Here is a 21093-nt window from a genome sequence, read left to right on the forward strand (position 1 = left end):
GAGGATATTATTTAGATGAAACTTTAACAAGTAACTTCTAAAGAAAATACATGATACTTTGCTCCATTGAAGAACATGCTCGTTAACTTGGATGAATAATGTTAAAAGTATATTAAATGACTTTTATAATAACTCATCTTAGACAAAATTATACATCTACTATTCTAATCAATTATAAAAGTACATTTTAAATGGAGAATTATACTATTATCCCTAGAGCTATCACTGGAATTCCATGTCATTTTTCATTAAATACTTCTAAGGTCACAAGACTTCAGACTATTTTTCATTCTCTTCTGTCTACTAATACCATATAATTTGGGCCTCTTAGATTAAAATATACAAAGAATTCTCATTCTGCAAATTGCTCTGACCATCTTCACAAGTAAAACATCCTTTGGTCAAAATCAATTTTTGGTGTTTTAGGGACATCAGAGAAAACATTTACATTTAGGATCTAAATTTAATTAGCTTTTAAAAAATGTTTTAACTCTTCTTGGAGTTATTAAATTTTTCAGAAAAACCTCTACTCATTTTATATCATACATTATTACTGAGTATGAAAGTGCTACCTTTCTACTGAGATGGAAAATGAGAAATTGTCTAAATGGTGATTTAAAGTAAAATATACTCTTCTGAGTAAAGGACCTCCCCCAACCCCCTTTGGTCATACAAAGTTAAGGAATTACTTTTAGTATTCCTCATCAATTTCTGAGACCTTCTACATAACAATAATGCAAATTATAACTGCTATTACTATAGAACTTACTGCCAATTCATGTTTCTAAAGCATTTATTGCAAAGATTTTAAAGTCACTTCAGTAATTTTAAAATTATAATTCTAAAAAAGCCCATAAAAAAATCCAAGGAATTTTAGGTTAGCCACTGTATAAAGGGCTTACTTACTATTATTAAAATATACTGCCATGCGTGGGAATCTAGCTAGAAGGGATGCTCATTTCCCTACTTCCCAAGCTGAAGTGCTATAAAAGGAATAAACTGTTAGAACCCCTGCCCCCGTAACAATCAGGTGAAAACAAGTTTGACAGCAAATTCTTTGTACAGAACTACTGTCTAATAAGTTCTGAAATGTGTTTCCTCATAACAACCCTGTTGAGTATGAAGTATAAATATAATTATCCCCATTTTAACAGATGTAGAAATAGAGACAAACAAACTTGCTCAAGGTCACATAGATGCTAAATGAGAGAGTCAGGATTGAAACTTAAGTCTCTGGCTTCCAAGTCCAGTGGTCTTTCCATTAAGCAACACTGTCTCTCAATTTTTATGTACCCTGGGGGTGCAAAATGATGGCGTACCTAATCCATGAACCTCAACCAACACAGAAATCTGTCAACACCCTGGCCTCCCCCTCCATCTCCACCATGAAGCATACACATCACAGCAACAACACAAGGGAAAGAGATCCAAGGCAAAAAATATCACTGTGCCCTTGCCCACATTCCCTATTCTAATACATACCAATCTTATACAAAATAACATGATACCCTCCGTAACACTCTTTCCATACTTTTCTCTCTCTACACCTGAGGTCATCCTCTATATATTCACTAAAGTTGTATTATTCTTAATTTTCTCATTCAAATTCCTCTGCTCTCTTCATTTGTTGTTGTTTAGTCTCATTCAACTTTTCATGACCCCATTTAGCATTTCCTTGGCAAAAAAATACTGGAGTGGATTGCCATTTCCTTCTCCAGCTCATTTTACAGATGAGGAAACTGAGGCAAACAGGGCTAAGTGACTTGCCCAGTATCACAGAGCTAGTAAGTATCTGAGGCTGGATTTGAAATCAGGTCTTTCTGACACCAGACCCTGCGGCTCTATTCACTGAGCCACCTAGATGCCCCATAATTTAGTACTGTTCTGACAACTTAATCACACACACACACACACACACACACACACACTTTTATACAGTCTACTTTGTGGATTGTCAAATATTTAGTCTAGCTGGCTCTCCCAATCAGGATGCTTCTGATTTCTTGCTACCTCCTCTCCATTCATTGATATGTCTGGGTATTTACAAGATGTTTGTGAAGTAATTATCTTATAAAATTTATCATGCTAAATAAATCTAAAACTCTTACATTAAAAATATAATTACTGTATAAAAGACCTTGTGAGGGATAGAAAGAAACAAGACAAAATCTTGTCTTCACATAATTTACAATCTTGGGAAGGAAAAAATGTACCCAAATGATTATTTTTAAAAAGTTTAATTTAATATGAAAATGCAGTAAATATAAATATCATTGTTACTTCAGAAAAACCAAGGTTAAAACTGGTTAGGGACCAAGGCAAGGGAGGCTCAGGGAAGGGTGCACATCATACAGAACATTGCAGGTGGGTCTAAAAGACTGGTAGAAGTCAGAGAGGACAAAGATAAGGAAGGCTGTGGAGATTAGCAGGCTGCCTGGCCTTCTATCTTCTTTTCCAAGATAATTAAAGCAAGTGTTTAGGAGAAAAAGAAAATTGTAATGTGTTTTTTTAAAAAGTGTGTGTACAGTGATTATTCGTGCATGAAAAATTTTACTGAATAATTCCATACCTAACACAGTGTTAGGTCCTTTTATAAGAGGTTCCTCTCCATCCTTCACAGAAATTGGGAGAGGGGGAGAAATTCCTGTACCAGCCTTTGAAAATGTAATTGCCTATCATTGGTCCTCTTTGAGAATGAAGGACAAACAACAACAACAAACCTGAAAGTAATGAAATATTACTGTGCCATAAGAAAGAATGAATACAAAAATTCAAAGGAGCAAAAGATGACATGAATTGATAAAAAGTGAAGTAGGCAGAACCAGGAAAACAATTTGTGAATGAAACAATATAAACAAAAAAGGAAACTCTGAATGACATAATTACCAGGTAGGCTATGAAAAAGAAATGAGGAAATGCACCTCCCCCAACCCTTCCTGGCAGAGGCCAAGAGCTTTGGGCACAAAACAATGCATATACACTCAGATTTTATCACCGTGTAGCTTAGTTTTGCTGAACTGCATTTTAAATCCTTTTTTGATTCTTTGTTAAAAGCGTTGGCTCTTTAAGTTAGAGAGGGATATATACAAAACTGAAAGTGGCATAAAAACCAAAAAAGTATCAACAAAAATTAAATTTAAAAAATAAAATAAAACACAAATTCAAAAAGAATTCAAAAAGACCAATGGAATAAAATGTAGGATATATCTAATGATGAAAGAAAAGCAGGTAGCTCAAACTACTGCAGGGAGAGGAATACTACAAACACATTTCAGGGCAAATATCTTTGCCCCCAAAATATCTTCTGAGAACTGTATCAAAAAAGTCAAGTGGGTGAAGATTAAATTCTACTGCAAAAATTGCCATCTGGTTTGAGAAACATGTATACAAATAAAATTCAGGTCTAATAATCAAAAACCTGAGGTTTTTTTGCAAGCACGAAAAAAGACCTACACTGGTTTTACTAATCCTGGCCTATGCTGTGGGGGATATAGATTATTAGCAATTACGACTTCCAAAAGAAAACCATTATTATGTATAGCATATGGACGAAGTTCATATCCTTATCCTCCCTCCTGCCCCAGTTATGTCCACGTAATTCCAACAACATAAGGAGAATTTTCATGTTGAAGTACTCACAGACATTTATGTTGCTTAGATTCCTGAGTCATAGCAACTGTTTTTTTCTCCAGGGTCCTGGAGAAAATGACACTTCATTCCCACTCCTAGGGTATTACAAATATGCACCCAAGAACACCACTGCAGTGACTGGCACGAAAATATACTGAACCAACAGTTGCATACTTTCAGCAATCCTATGTTACTCAGGGTCAAAGCATTTCATCAAATCATTAACTGTGGAATGATTCGGGAATTTAAGATAGAATATAGAGTAGATGCAAAGGGAATATTCTGCACAGTTCAAGGAGCTCTTTGAGTATCATGTACAATTTGATTTTTTTTTCTCCATTTACTTCACTATTGATTAGCCAAGAGAACATGTTATTCTAGCATCCAGGAAAGCACATGTAAATATTTGATATAAAACATGGTTCAAAAAAGATCTAACCAAAAGTTAGCCCTAAGCAGAAACACTATGATGAATGCTGCCAAAAAAAACATGTTTCTAGCTGAAATTATCCAAACAGACAAGAAAAAAAGATTAAGAAAAACCAATAAATATCTTGCACATGCAAACTTATTCCAAACATCTATACTGGTAGATGTCTCACAACTGGTCTTAAGTTACTTGTGTGCACTCTTTAGAACCTTTTAAATCATTAAAGTTTATTTATCTTCCTTTTTAAAACTCAAGAACATGCATAAAACAGTTTATAAAGTCTGAAGAGAAGGGGAAAAGTTGAGATGGAAATGTTAGAAAAACAGGAAGAGGTCAAAAGAATCCAAGTCTCAGAGTCGGAGGCAATCCAGTCCTACCTGTTCCCTAATCAAGAATCCCCTCCATGACATCCCCAAGCAAGGTTGTACACTCTGCTTAAATACTGCCAGTAACAGCGGAATCCACTGCCTTCTGAATTGGCCTATCCCAATACTGGTCAGCCCTAACTGTTAGGAAGTATTTCCTTATGTCATCTAAATCTGAATCTCTCCAACTTTTGCCCACTGCTCCTAGTTCTGTGGTCTGGGACTAGGCAGAACTAGTGTAAGCCCTCTTCCACAGGAAGTCACCTACTTCCTTAAAGAAAGCCACGAAACCTTCTCTCCTCTAGGCTAAACATTCCTAGTCCCTTCAGCCAATCGTCTGATGGCCTAGTTTCCAGTTTTCTCACCATCTTTGTCACTATCTTCTGGGTGCACTCTAGCTCGTAGACATCCTTGCTAAAATGCGATGCCCAGAACTAAATATTCTAGATGTGGTTTGAACAAGGAAGAGTACACAAAACTATAATTTTTCTCATTATGATCACTACCCTCTTAATGCAGCCTACGATAGCATTTGTTTCCCACTCCCCCCCACCTCAACAATGACTTGATAGAACAGACAATAAGAAATCACACTAGCTTCCTAAAAAAGGAATAATGATGAAATATTTTATGAAGTCAGGCAGAAAATGCGCAGGATTTGATTACATGAGTCAATGTTTCAGATATTTGCAGAATAGGATAAGGATAGGGACTAAGGGATCTGTGATTTCACTGGTCTAAGGAACTCTCCAATAAGAAAACTCTTTTTATCAATGAATATTGGCACATTCTTCACAATTTGTCATCATAGAAAGCTACCCTGGAGCACTAAGAGATTAAGTGACTTGCCCAAGATTATACAGCCAGTATGTCTCCAATGGTGTCAAATTTAAATAGAAATAGAAGCCACTAAACAAGGATCCAGGCTGCTTATTGGCTTAGAAAACCATAGATTAACATTATCTATTTTATACTGTATTTTATTTATTTTGTTACATGTCTTCCAATTACATTTTAATATGTTTTAGGCTGCACTCCAGTGTTGCTGGCCACGTGGTGAATGTTTGATACCTCAGCACTAAATTAGACTGGCAGTATGCTTTTAGGATGTTGTCAGGAAAATCCCAAATTCTGTTTATCTAAACTTTAATAAACAGGTAACCCAAACATGATTTTTTTCACTCAGCAAAGCAAAGTAACATTATGTTGAGGAGTAGATTAATAGAAAGGGAACGCGCAAAGATTCAAGGTCTAGAGGCTATCATCTTTAGCTTTGTACAGAATTGCTTTCTCAATCAGTAAAGTCGAGGATTTCACTACCTTCATCACAATGAAAAGAAAAATGACATTATGGTATTGATTTTTTTAAACTACTTTTAAAAGTTCAGTTCATTCTTCTCTTTTGATATCAACAAAATGTATCAAAAAACTTGTCTCCTGTGAGATAAGTATCAGACTAAAATTATTACATATGTTGACCAATTATTAAGTGAGCATGTAAACAAGAGTCTGAAAAGGTCCAGCACAGATACCAGAAGAGAGCCACTAATCACGGGCCATACAGTCTCTGGAAGCAGGAAACTAGTTTTTGCCAGGTAGCCCTTAAGTATCTACATTTCTCTGCCTCTGTGAGTAAACACTTAATAAGCACTCAACCGTTTTAATGTTCCATCAAAAAAAGAGAGAAATGACTATTCACATATTATGAAAAACTTTCATTACTGAAAGCCAAAGAACTCTACCTAATGTCTGCCGAAACCAAGTCATCTGATATTTCAGAGTCGGGTTCTTAAGACTCCTGAAGCATGGACAAACATTTGTTCAATAGAGAAAGATGAGACCTATATGAAAACTACCAAAATGTTTTATATAGACTAAGGAATAATGTAAATAATTGATTCTGAAGAAAGGCAGCTCAATTATAAAAGCATTTAGTCAAGTTATGTTTTCTCTATCACTGCAGGAATACCTACTGTGTACATTTCATACTAAAATCCCAAGTCTTAATTATCATTCTGATTCCAAGGACAGAGCCCTAGCATTCCATACCCCTCCTCAATAAGACACAAGGACAAATGGTTTAAAAAAAAACAAGTACTCACAGCTGCACACTGAATATTATGAAACAGATTTAACTTACGCACATTAGCTTCCATAAAGTTGTGTTCTGTGCTAAAGTTCTTTTTTTAAAAGCATTGGGAAGTAAGTTGGAAATACACGAAAACATTAATACCAAGTGGCTAGATGAATCATACTTATAAGACTATTACAAAAGTATATATAACCAGTGGGACGACTGGCACAGCTGAAATTTTTTTTAATCCAGACTTTTCACAATGACCAGAAAAATTCTCGTCTTTTAGCAACGTAGGCAAAGATGATCAATCACTCCTTTTAGAGAGGAAGGTGAAAAAAGATGACTCTCGGGGCATTTTCACCAGTTCTCCCCTATGCCTGGAATGCTCTCCCTCCTCATGTCCACTCCCTGACTTCCCTGGTTTCCTTCAAATCCTACTTTCTCCAGGAAGCCATTCCAGATCCCTCTCAACTCTAGTGCCTCTCCTCAGTTAATAATTTCCTGTTTATCCTTTTGATGGCTTGTTTATATGAATTTGTTTGCATGTTGTTTCCCCCATTTAATTGGGAGCTCCTCCTCAGCAGGGATTGTCTTTTGCTCTTCTTTTTGCCCTATCTCCTGCACTTAGCCCAGTGCTTGGTACATAGTAGGCACTTAATAAACGTTTACTGACTGACTATACATTTCTCTAAATCATTCATTTATTAACCGTAAGGGTTGTAATATTCAAGTGTTCTTCTGCCCTGATCCTTTACAAATTTGTAAAAGTATTAATTTACTGAAGGATCTGGGTGTTTTTATTTTATAAAAGTGTATTTTAAAACTTCAATTAGATCTGTGATCTCACTCATGTTGTTTAATTAGTTCAGATCTCAATCCATCCATACCTTCTCATCCCATTACAAACTCTTATCCATGTCCTCCCAGAAATACTCACAGTTTATCCACTCAGGGGGCCTTCCTTCTCTAGTTCTCTTGATAGCAATGAAGTACATAGGCTATCCAGCCTTTACTTTCACTAAATGACTGTTCCACCTTCTTTTCCATTTATATATTTCTCAGAGAATATCCATTGTGTCACTTCTTTCATTAGCTTCTTTCTTGACAATATAATGCATCCTTCTCACACCTACCACTGGTTTCTCCACTACATTTTATGTGATCCACAATTTTAATTCTTGAGAGACTGATGATCCATGTTTCACAGGACTGGACTTGATAACCTCTAAAGTCATATCTAGTTTAACCCTCTGATTTTATATATAAGGAAATTCAGGCCAAGGTAACCTAAATAGTCTGCTGTCACATAGATTATTAATGGCAAAAATAGGTCTAGAAACTAGGTCTCCTTTTGACTATTCTATATTAAAGTCATGGATTTTTACAGGTAAAACCACATTTGGATATGTGAAAAAGAGCTATAACCACTTAAATAAAGATAATATTCGCACTCATAAAGGAAAGCACTTGTAAACTACAAGTTGGGCTATTAGAAGTACAGCCTATCATTATTATTATTATTATTATTATTATTATTATAGTTCAGATGAGGGGCTAAATGATCAATTACTGAAGCCTAGAGTAGCCTGAAAAGACATCCTGAAGAAGATGGGATATGAGCACAGGGCTTCCAGGATACATCCCATTTGGATAGGCATAAAGGACAAAGAAGACCTTTTCTGATTACAGCTACTGCTAGTGGTTCTCTCCCACCCATCTATTCTATGTTTACTCATATGTATGCATCCTCTTTCCCTTAATAGAATATAAGTTTCTACCCAAACCTACGCCCAACATAAATACAGAATTCTCATTACAAAAGTATTTTTCAGTTTCATGGTATGCAAGAGAAGCCAAACTTTGACAGTTCATCGACCCTAAACATTTTGTTCGTGTAAACAACTTCATTTTTTTCTGAATTATTTTGTGGGAACAGATGTTTTCCAAATGCACTACTTCTTACTACAGCATACTCAGTCAAATTTAGGGGAATATGTAGTTCTTCCATAAGCATGAGTCAATTGATGGGATGATTTTCATCAAGTATATGTTTGCCTCTCACCAAGGGGCTCAGAAGAGCAGTGGAAGCAGGTGTGAAGGAATCCTTACCCTCATTCTTTCTGCTAAAGCTCCATTAGCACTCTCCATTCCCCACCCCCATCTCTCTTCCAGGGCAGATGCAGAATCCCCACACTGCTACCCTTCTCAGGAAGAAATCCACAGCCCCTATTCCACTCTATCTAGCCCACTCAGCCTTATCTAAGGAGCTAGTTCCATCTAGCCGAAACACTTCTCCCCAACCATGGCTACTCAAACAGATCAGATGAAGTTAGCAATTACAAACTTCCGGGTAAAATGGAGGATCAAGAAGCATCTCTCTTTCCACTGAGTCCAAAGAACTCCTCGGCCTTACCATTTTACCACACCCTTCAGATTCCCAAACACTGCCATCTGACTTGCCAGTACACCCTAAAGCCCACCAGGCCTTTCTATCTGCAACTGAATCTGCAACTGTGTGCAGCAGCCTCCATTCAAAGTGTGAGCTCTTCCAAAACATTGATTTTTCTCAATTTTTGTAACCCCAGTGCCTAATACAGTACTAATACATAGTAAGCACTTAACAAATGTCATCTCATTCATTCATTTGGATTTCTTTCTTTTTTAATTAAACAATTCATATCACATGAGATTACTTAAAACCATCTAGAAATTGAAAAGAGCAAAGAAAAACACAGATGTCCAAGAACTCCCAGGCTCACGAGAGTTAAAGCCTCTAGGAGTCTTACAATGTATCCACAAATACTATTCGTCTTTTTAAAATCACACACAGAGGGAGAATTAGTTATGTTAATCTACTTGGGTTTTGGGCTCTTTTTTTGCCTTCACAGCCTTTAAGAATTAGCTTGTGATGGATTGTAATTCTGCCATCTGATATAACTGTTTAAATTACATTTAATTATCTTAATTATGTCAACTGATACAACTACTGAAAAGGTTACAAGTTAGAAATGATAAAGAAAAATAAAAGCTAATTCTTTGAAAAAATTTGATAAAATGGGTAAACCTTTAGACAATTTTATTAAAAAAGCAGAAAATCAAATCAAGAAAACGGCAAATGAGCATGGCAAAATCTCAACAAAAACACAAGAAATAAACAAAAATCGTTATAACTGTAACATGAGTATCTGCTAACAAAACTAAGAACACAAAAAAGAGTAATACTTTCAAAAATATAAAGTAGCCAAACTGAGAGAAGACCAAATAGAGATCCTAAATAACCAATATCAGAAAAAGGAAATAAAATGAGTTAGAAAAGAAATCCTAAAGAAACTCCTAATACTCATGAATTCAGAGAATTCTATCAAATGTTTAAAGCACAATCAGTGCCCGTACTACACAAATTCTCAAAACTTGAGAAAGAAATCATCTTACCAAAATCATTTTATGTACCTAAACCAGGGAAGGATAAAACACAAGAAAACTACAGAACAGTATCATTAATGAATATCAATTCAAAAAAATGTAAATAATATCTTGTCAAACAGACTACAGTGCCTTGTCCAAGAAATCATTCATTATGACCAAAATGAATTTAAACTAGGTACATAGGGGAAAAAAATCAACATAATCATATTAAAAACAAAAACATACAAAACTGCATGACTATCTCAATAGATGCTGAAAAATCCTTTGATAAAACTCAATAGTCAGGCATGCTAAAAAAAAAACCCTACAAATTATAGATAAGGGGGAACTTTTTTTAACATTATAAAAAACACCTATGTTAAAACAAAAGAAAGCATCATGTACAACACAGATACACTAGAACCTTTTCCCAACAAATAAGAGAGTAAAGCAAAGATGCCCACTCTCCTCATTTAGCCATTTAGAATGGCTAAAGAAATTGTGGTGCATGAATGTAATGGAGTATCACTGTGCTCTCAACAATGATGGATGTGATGAATACAGAGAAGTATTTTAAGATGTATATGAACTGATGCAGAGTGAAGTAAGCAGAGCCAAGATAACAATATACATGATAACAGCAACAATGTAACTGGATAGAACAACCACACCAGAATATCAATCAAAAGTGAATGTGGCAAAATTATAAAAAAATAAGAATAAAAATAAAAAAATTATAAAAACCAAGAAGAGATATGAGAAGACACACTCAAATCATCCCTTTACAGAGACTGTACATCCACAAGTGTTGTGTATTGTGCTTGTTTTTGGGACTTTTCGATTGTATTGACTTTTCACTCTCCTTTTATTTTTCATCTTTTAAAAAATACTATGTGTTTTACAAGATGACTTCTTAGAGGGCATGAGGGTAAGGGACATGGGAGAAACTATGTTGATGGAAAAAGCAAAAGACAACAATAAAAATTTACTTTAAAAAAGAAAAAGGTACCAGTTGATTCCCACAGAATTACTACACTGACTAGACAGTTTACATAATTTCCCTCTGAGGCAAAAATCCAGAGGGCTCAATGGACTACCAAACAGGTTTTTGTAGGGTTTTGACAAAGCTCAAGATAGTTTGGGGTATTCCCCACTAATAAACCCATAACTATCATAAATAGAGTTCATAGCACATCTGCTACTCTAATCACCAAACCTCTTGAAAAGAACACCCAACAAAGACTCTGGAAAGAGATGGTTACAGGGGCAGACTAAGAGATTATAAATATAGGACCATTTAGAAGTATGTAAAAAGAGAAGGACAAATGTTATATTAAAATCGCAACATTTTTAATCTATACCTAATGGACATACGGGAAAACTCAATAACAAGAAATAATTCTAGGCAAATAGCACAAACAACATGAAATTTAAATGGCAGTTAAATACTACAACATAACGATGCAAAAAACAGGCCTATCACATGCCAAAGACATGTCAAAACCATAGCTTTAAAAAAGGACAAGCAGTTTCTTTCATTTCAAAACATTTATTGTTTAATGTATATATACACAAAATTTTTAAACTCCTAAAAGGCTCTGTGATATACCATATTTCAGTCTAATATAACTTTCCTTACCAATGAAAGTTAAGATGTTACAGTGACTACCAAACCGTTGTCAGATCTTTGGAATGATGAAGTTAAGGTCCTGGTTTGTCCTTTTGTAAACTAATCAGCTCTCGGAATTCCTGGAGTTTGTGTGGCATATAATTGTACGCTCTTTTTCTAGATACATGATTAGTATGCTGCTGCCTTCTCAATAAAGCAGCCTGTAATACAAGTGATAAGAATAGCATTTATGATTTTGGAAATTGCCTTTGCCACACCACAATGAAGCAGTACTGAACATTTGACCAAGATTTAGAACCACTACACAAACCAGTCGTCTGCCTCTTCAGCACTCAAAAAGGCTCTGATAAAGGAAATCCCTATACCTTAGCCAAAGGGGGAAAAATGGGAAAACTACAAATAGAAGAATATTACCAACAGTGAGACAGCTAAAATTTACTTATGATATTTATAATAATTATTATACTTGAAATTATGACACTCATATCCTGAACACTTTTCCCCTAAACTGACAGATTTTAAAGTCTATCCAATTTCAAATGATGGAACCCATCCATTTCCAGACAAGTCAATTGCTAAAGTGCCTGGCCCATAGTAAGTGCTTAATAAATGCTTATGGAATGATTGAATACGTAACAGAGGCTCCAGCAGATTCGCTCTATGTAACTGTAGAGCTCTGAAATGTTGAGAATTTGTGAAGCCACAGAACAAACATACCAGGGACACCTAAGACCTTCACATCTCAGACTTCAGGTTGTCCAAGGGCATTTAGATCACAGTTTTCCATTAAACCCATTTCCGATATGGCACACTGGGAATTCCTGGATACCTCCCCCAACCCCTTCCCCTTCCTATTTTCCTCTCAAAATCCCTTATTTGCACAAGTAGGGGAATAGAAAATGGGAGTCCCTATTAAGGAATCAATTAGGTCCTAAATAAGACTAGGAACTACAGCTCTCACTCTGATAATGAAGTTGTAGCAGGATTCCCAAAAACTCTTTAAGTAGGCTCTTTCCAATTAATCTCATGTATTTGTTACCAAAAATCTCAAACAAGGCAGACTATTATTTCCTAATTAAGTTAACCCTTCAGCCACTTAGATAAAAAGGAAAAGAATGAAAAACCCACTATTATGAAAAACAACTTTCTAAAGTTCTTTAACAATAATTTGAATCATAAAGTGATTAAAAATAATCAGTTTCAGATATTTCAAAAACCTCTGCCACTTAAAAGTCAAGTTTTCAACTGTTCTTATCTTCACATGTCACTGTCTCCAACATTCTTTTAAAAATTGCTAAATGAGAATGTTTGGTAAAACTATGGGAAGTACTCAAAAGCCAAATGGTAATGAAACCTTGGCCAAACCTTCCCCCACAGCTTAACTTCTTAATCTTTACCAAGAAGCATGTGCTTCTTACTGGTATGTCAGACATTAAACCACCAAATCATTGTATACTCTTGAAGCTCATTTTTTTTCATCCTATATTGCCCCCTACATTCAATTTCTATCTTAAAACTGAGGTCCTTCCCCATCATCTCATAGCCTCCATCACATAACACCCTGCACAAAAGGATTCAATGGTTCCCTGCTAACTATGGTAAAGTCTAAACTCCTTAACCTAGACTTTAAAGCCTTCTACACAATCTATAATGCACTTTTCCAGTTGTAGCGGAAAATCCTATTTCTCCCCCATGTGAACTGCTTTGTACACTATTCTCTAAACTGACATGCATCTGTCTTTAAGCTCTCTAGAGCTCCCCATCCCCAGTCTATCGAAATCCAATTCACTCTTTATGATCTAACTAAAATCCCTGTATCCAGAAAATCTCCACTAGCCATCATGAAAATGACCTCTCCGTCCATTAAACATAGTACTTTTATGCATACCATAAGTCTGACAATCACTATACTTGTATTGTGGCATCTTTCATTATCGGCAAACTGCTACTTAAAGATATTGCTAGTAGTTAATTTTTCATGAATTTTTTATCTTATCTCCTCAACTAGAAATACGACTCCTCAACAGATGATACATACCTGTATCTCCAAAAATATCCTAAATTTAATAAATGTCTAATTTGATTTGGGATTCCCTTTGCCTACTGAGGTCTGATTCAAGGTATTAGTGATGAATTACTCTTTTTTATCTACCCACTGTGGCCACATCATTCTTCCTCCCTTTTAAATCTTCTTTCTTTCCCATAATATCAAGTCTCAGATCCTCATTTTACTTTTCAAGATCTTCTTCCCATTTACCCTAGACATACATTTCTTCTTTCCTCCCTCATTCCTCAATCCTCTCTTCATTCTCCTATGCTCTAGTCACACTAACCTATTTATTCGATGTTTTGCCCACAACAGCTCTATTTGTTAATAGGTTACCCTTTAAATGAAACAGTATGTTGAATTCAATGTACTTTTCATCCTGAATAATAATCCTCAGTAACTAAGATAATTGGTCAAATTTCACGATAAAATGAAAGTAGGGCCCCTCAACCTTAATTTTTAAAAAAGTCAATGAGCAAGAATCTCTTCAGTTCATAAAAGGGGAAAAATATTTTGGACTAGAAGTTCTAAAAGTAATCACCCAATTTAAGCATGTTGGGGTGTTTATTATGTAATGCTGCTCCACAAGCATCTCAAACTAGTTTCTAAAGTTGCTAATGGTTTTAAAAGTTGCTGATGTTACTTTTACTTTTACTAAGTATGCAGAAAAGCTGAAACAAAAAAAATGACAACTTCAAAATTAAATAAGTATCTGTGGACAGATCACTGTGCTAGGCACTGGGAGAACACAAAGAGCCAGGAACAAAACCCCGTCTAATTCTCTAACAGGTCAATTGCCTCATTAAATAATGTAATAATAGTTCTGACATGGGATTTAAGATTTATAAAGCCCTTCACATACATTATCTCACTTAATCCTCATAACAACTCTGAGGTTGATACTATTATTAACTACATTTTACAGATGAAGAAACTGAAGCTCAAATAAATTAAGAGTGACTTGACCAGGGTCACACTGCTAGTTTCTGGGGCAGAATTTAAATCCTGGTCTTCGTAAGTCCAAGTTTAATGTTTTATTCGCTCCTCTACCTGCCTATCAATAGCACAACTGACACATCTATGAATGAATGAAACATTTATTAAGCACTACTAGCAAGACTGCATACAAAGTACTATGCTAAAGACTAGATAAAAATAGAAAAGATAGGCCCTGCTCTCAAGGAACTCATATTCTAATGGGGGAGACAATATCCACAAAAGGTTTCAGCTACAAATCAGATAGAAAGGTCCCATAGTCCTTAGGATATAGTAGTAAAGTGGATGGCAATGCCTCTTCTTGAATATTATTCCCTTATAAAATCACATCAGTTTCTGTTGTTGAACCATTTGATAGTGCCAAGGACTTTGGTGACAAAAATTTTCTTTCGAGTCTTCAAAAGATGGGGCTACAGCCCTTGCAAGAACAGTTGCCAGGCACATCTCCAGGAGCTGCTTACCAGGATAAACACCGTGCTAAATGCACTGCAATCCCCCTATCGCTTGAGTTCAGAGACTCCTGAACTGTCTCCATCAGAGTCTGAGGTGGTATATGGTGATCAAGAAAGTGGTGGTGACTTGACTTGACTAGCACATGCTGCCTCCTGTTTCTCCCTCCAGGACAGACATAAGGCCAACCTGCCTGCCCCTGTATGTGGCAGCTGGTGGGGATGGCTGGCCCTTCTTACCAGTAGCTACTTCTGCAGATGATGGCTGTGAGGGCTGGGCTAGAAGGAGGGCAGGTGGTGGGTTGGGGGGGGGGGGGGGGCGCGGCGCAGTTCTGCCACTCCCAAGGCTCCTGTGCTTATCCTCCTGATGTGGCATTGGATTAACAGTTGTTGCTGGTAGTAATAAAGAAGGTGGGCCTCTTCTCCACAATGACTGGGATAAATCAATGATGACAGTAGGAGCTAGGCTGGAAACAGGTCGAGAGGGTGGAGGACATTGCTAATTCTCCAGGCTCTTGAGAACAGAGTCCCAGGCTGTTTCCATCAGGGTCTGAGGTTAGATTGTGGTTAAGGTTGTGGTAGTGGTTTGATTTGCTTGGAACATACTGCCTCCCATCTCTCCCTCAGGGTACCCTGCTGCTTCACCTAGGCTCATCTGAGATAATCATATTTTACCTCTTTAAGGACCCAAAATTTATTTTATTTTTTAATTTTTCTTTAAGAACAAAATACTTTGAACATATTCATAAACACTGAGAGCGCTGTAATACAAAGATGCAACTCATAAGTTGGTGTGTACCCTGCCTGACTCTTAAAGAAAATGATATTTTATAGTTTTTCCAGCCTTATCCCTTATTGATCAATCACTGTCTGTGTACCTGCATGTAGCAGCCCACATCTAATTTGCTGTGGGTTTGGAAACCAGAGAATAAAACAACTTAATTAAACATTTATTTTTAGATGTCTAAAACAAGGGCAAATAAGCTCTGAGTCTAATTACATCTTCATATATGAGATAAATGAGACCCAGATAGGTTTCAAGTGACTTGTCCAAGGTCACAAAACTAGTTAAAATGGTATGAAAACTCTGGTGTTCCAAATCTCAGGGTCCAGTACCTTTTCCACTCCACTAGATCATGCTTCCTCTCTGAATATCTGGGGCTGCTGATTTTCACATAGGTTAACCATTACTGCAGTTACTTTTACAAAGGTTACCTAACAGCAAGGCATTTTCTGGGCCCAAGCATAGGGCATATGTGTGTGTATAGGTATATATATATATGTATATGTGTATATGTATATTTTATATACACACTTATATATGTATACACACATACATATACATATACAAAAGACTTATATACCTACAAACATACATGTTGTCTCCTCAGCCATACTGGAAGCCCCTTGAGGTCAAGGACTGTTTTGGCTTTTGACTTTGTTTTCCCAGGACCTATAACAGGGTCTAGTATATATCAGGCAATTAATAAATACTTATTCATTGACTGAAAGATTTTCACAATTTTGCATTCCTGTTCTTTGAAGACCTTTAAATTTCAGTTTCTGAGACATATTTTGAAAACTAAAAGTGAACTAGTTGGAAACCATTCCTTCCTTTATGTTTTACTACTGATGCTTTTTGTTCTCTGATACTAACCTTTGTAGATGGGAAATGTCAACATTAAGCAGTCTGGAGGCAATTTAAATTCTTGCTTTACTTACTGCTTTTCCAAATATCAAAAAAGTATTTGAGTAAGCAAACCTTCAGGAGAGAATGCATGTATTTTAAAACCAGCTTTTGACTGGAAGCAAAAATGTTCTGAAGACTGGTTTATCTCCAATATCTGAAACTCTTTCAGCAGATCCGTGTATTCAAATCCCAAATCAGAGCCCTGGCAACACAGAGTTCTCCATCTTATTTAGTTGCCCTCTAACGACTCTTCATTAAGATTCCATTTTTAGCTTAAGGAAAAGGACTTCAGAAGATTGTCATTATCTGGAATTTATACAACATCAAATGAGCTAATTACAAGTGTCCTGTTATAGAAAAGGCACTGAATTTAGAGTCAAAAGACCTGGTTTTCGATCCCAGGGCTGCCACCTGTGGGAACTGAGCAAGTCACTTTATACCTTTGTGAGTTTCCTCGTTGGTAAAAAAGAAGGATTTTGACTAGATAGTCTCTATTGCTATTTCCAGCTCTTAGTCTTATGATTAACCCAGGGAACCCACAACTAAAATTACATTAAAAAAGGGAAGGGGAGGATAGGAAATACTGAGTCCCAATAATAACAAGGTCTCCAACTTATTACTGAGACATCAAACAACTTTTAGATCATGATGATATATAATGAAACCAAAAGATGTGATCTCTGACCTTTAAAAACATTATTAAACTAAAAGAAAGTGAAAGAAAATCTCAAAAGTGAGCATAATACTCTCCCATTTTGAGGAAAACAAGGTTATAATTTAACCAAATAAATTTCAGAGGGTACACAAACAATTCAAAACTCAATATTATAATTTTTCTTGTCTCCTTTTTTCCCTGCCTCATATATAATTCTGTATTTCATGGTGTCTTGATGAAGCACATTCCTAAGTCTACCCTAAGACACATGACATGCTCTAAGGGATAAAATTACTTAAAACCAGCCCTTCCAAAAAAAAAAAAGCTATTCATGATCCAATCAATTTTGGAAATTACTTCTGCTTGAGAAGATGTAGCAAAGAAGTGAGAACATAGAAAAGAGACTACCCAGTTGTGGCCAGCACATATCTGGAAATCCCCAACTTCTTACTTGACCCTGAGTATTCCTAAATCCAAGTTACAGAACTCTCTGACCCTCTTAAGGTCTGTCTGCTTCAAATATAATGGCCCTGGCTGCCCCTGTCTTCCAAAAGCTGAAGCTGCTTTCTCCACTATTAAACCACAAGAGGAATTTGTATTTTCTCTCCAGAGTGGAAAAGAAATCAGGCCCAGTCCTGTAATCGGACAAGGAACCTTCAACCTTTGAGAAAAAAAAAAAAGACAACCTAAGAAGCACTTGAAGGAGCAAGCCAAGAACTAAAAACCTTGGTCCTGGAGAAGGAGCAAGGTTTGGCATGAAATAAACCCAAGTAAGGGAACTAAAATTTTACTGTTCAAAACAAACTAAGTTGTGTAAGGATCTCAGTCCTGGGTCCCACCCCACCATGCAGTGTATATTCTTTAAGCTGTGTTATGTATTGTTAAGTTAGCAAAGAAAAAAAGAGACTTTGTAGAAATATGTCAACACATGACATAACTTGAAAAGGCTGGCTGTTCATTGGCACGGGTTGGAACTTGCAGGGCTCACATTAAGAAGTGGCTACTTTCATTACTTTCTTGTGAGGTTACTTCCATTGCCCCTGAAAACGGCAGGTTAAGGACAACTAAATGGTTTCATTTATGCACAAAACTGTAGGGACAGTTAACGAAGGCAAAGTTCGGAAAGAACCAATCACTGCAGAACAGACTGTTTATTCCAATTCAAGACAGCCCTGGCAGCTTCCTCCACACCTCAACAAAAACAGGAAGAATCCCTCATTCAACCCCTACATCTCCGGGAACCTAAATATAAACCGGCTAATGGAGGATGTGATAATACCGAGATGGGTGCAAGAAACCACTCAAAATGCTCACAAAGCTGCAATTGCAGGGAGAATGCTTACGCTTACACACACACACACACACACACACACACACACACGCACACACGATTTCACGGTGTACCCAGAGCCTAAGCTAATTAGGTCCCGTGGGCAAAACGCAGGCGCCTGTTCATTCACAAACACACAGCCAATAGATATGAACAACACCCGAATCCAGAAAGGAGGGTTGTCTGCACAGTAACCGAGAGGAGGAAACGGTGGATCGAAGGCATGTGTCAGATTCACACCCACCCGGCCCACAGGGCAAACTTGCACACCCAATCCCGACACTTCCACACAAACGTGCCTGCGAGTTGCTTCCCCGGACACCGGCTACGCTGCCGCGCACGGAGAGCTGCGGCAGGATGTGGAAGTGGGAGAGCACTCCCGCCCACGAGCACGCAGGCATACACACATACACACATACACACCACACACACGCAAGCTCAGACAGAGGCGCGCCTAGGTTTTCCCCGGCGCACCCGAGACAGGCCCATCCGGAAGATGTGGAGCAAACTTGAGATCCGTGAACCGCACAACCCCAAGCCCCCGCCCTTCTCCCTTCCCTGCACAACGCACACATACACACAACTGGAGGGTGTACAGGTTAATCTACCCCAACCCCTCACCGGCCTTCAGCCTCGCAGTAAGATGGGAGGGGGCGATACACATTCACGCGTGGCAGCCGCGTACTCACCTGCCTGCACAGTGTCGGAGAGATCATGTCCGAGGGCCACGGTCCTAGGAAACTCCTTCAGTTTTCGAGCGCTGAGGTTGAGACCCCCGGAGTTGGCCGCCTCCTCGAGCGCCCGCTCCAGACCCCGGTTCAGAGGCAGGTTGTAGCCACCCCCGCCGCCCCCCGCCCCGGCTCCTGCCCCGCCGCTAGCTACTGCCCCGGCCCCGCCGTGGTGCTGAAGATGGTGGTGATGGTGATGGTGATGGTGATGATGTTGGTGCAAGGCTGCAGCCGGGAGCGCAGGGGCGAAAGGTTGGGGCTCGCTGCCCAGCGTCGCCATCTTCCTCCCCTGGCCCCCCCACCCCGCCCCTCCGCACTGGTGGGGGGTCTCTGCGCCCCCTGGGGGAGGGCGAGACGATGCCTCGGGCTGCGCCCTTCCCTACGGGATCTGACCGGCGGGCAACTGTGCGGGGATGGGGCGAGAGCGCGGGGATGGGCGGCCGCGACTGCCTGATTCTTAGGGGTTTCCTTTCCCTGAGAAGCAAAGGACGGCGGCGGCGGAGGCTGCAGTAGCGCGCATGTGTCTCCGGCTGGGGCTCCCTCCTCTCCGGCCTCTCTTCCTCCTCCTCCTTCTTCCCCAAGCTGTCAATCCAGCCCCAAGTCCCGGTTAGGGCAAAGGCGTCCTCCCCGTGCAAGTCCAACTTGCCCCAGCCAGTTCACTGAGCATGCCCACAGCCCCCGCGGGCAAGAGGCGCGACTTTAGACAAGTGGGGGGCGGGGGGGAGGGGTTGGGCTAGCTGTCCCCGCCTCCGCCTCCGCAAGAGGGTGGAGAGCAAAGAGGGACTGACTGCGCCCAGCGATCGAGGTGCCAGCCCCAAAGCGGTAGGAAGGGATAGAAGCACCCTCAACAAAGAGAAGTCAGCGCCCGGCGAGGGGGACAGACCCTGGAGATGGGGAAGGAGTCACACACAAACACACACACACACACACACACACACACACACACACACCCACCCGGGTGAGGGGCTGACCCTTTTGCCCAGGGCTTCCTTTTCCTCTGTCATTGGGAATCCCCAAGGTCAGGGTCATTGCTGGATCATAGATGGGATGCAAACGTAGCAAAGAAGGGGTTTTGCCAAATTCAACACCGTTTGAGAGATTGCTTTGTACACAAGGGGTCCCCACCCGCCATTCTAACACATCGGTTTCCACTGTCTCATCAGTCGGCTCTCAGTCCCGTTTTGGAAGAGTAAGAAAGCCGAGGACTTCGGGGGTGGGGTGGGGTGGGGATGGGGGGCGCTTGAAGACAAGAGATTTTTGCAGAGTAATTGTTGGAAGACACAGAGACAGGGGAAGGAAGGGTTGTTTTGTTTGTTTGCAAAATGACAATTTACGTGGAGTATAAGAAAAGATACTATGGGGGGTGGGGTGGGGAGAGAGAATTAAGTGGGAAAGGGCATCGTGAGTCCCAGAACCTAGGTGGCTGGGCTGCAGTAGACACTAGCCACAGTTGCCCTTGTTTGGGAGTATAATACTGGGGTCAATCCAAGTTCTTTAGACCGGGTCATATTCTTAACCCATGGAACCTGGGGTCTATGTTTTGCCTATGTCTTCTGAGGGAATTTTGTCTGCCCCTCCTGTCTCAACCTCGTCATCAGTAAGCATAGAGGGTAACATAGGCTAGCGACATAGGCTAGCTTCTCTTGCTCCTCCAGTACGAC

General features: G+C 38.9%; 1 protein-coding gene across 1 annotated transcript in view; it reads right to left on the reverse strand.

The window, feature by feature from the left end:
- Positions 1-20037, reverse strand: part of LRCH1 (leucine rich repeats and calponin homology domain containing 1) — a 251066-nt gene extending 231029 nt beyond the window's left edge. The window contains exon 1 of the mRNA XM_036747909.1: positions 19394-20037. Coding sequence (XP_036603804.1) covers positions 19394-19712 — 319 coding nt within the window. The 5' untranslated portion in view covers positions 19713-20037. The remainder of the gene's footprint in view (positions 1-19393) is intronic.
- Positions 20038-21093: the final 1056 nt, after the last annotated feature.

Source organism: Trichosurus vulpecula, chromosome 2 (genome assembly GCF_011100635.1).
Source record: "Trichosurus vulpecula isolate mTriVul1 chromosome 2, mTriVul1.pri, whole genome shotgun sequence".
NCBI lineage: Eukaryota > Metazoa > Chordata > Mammalia > Diprotodontia > Phalangeridae > Trichosurus > Trichosurus vulpecula.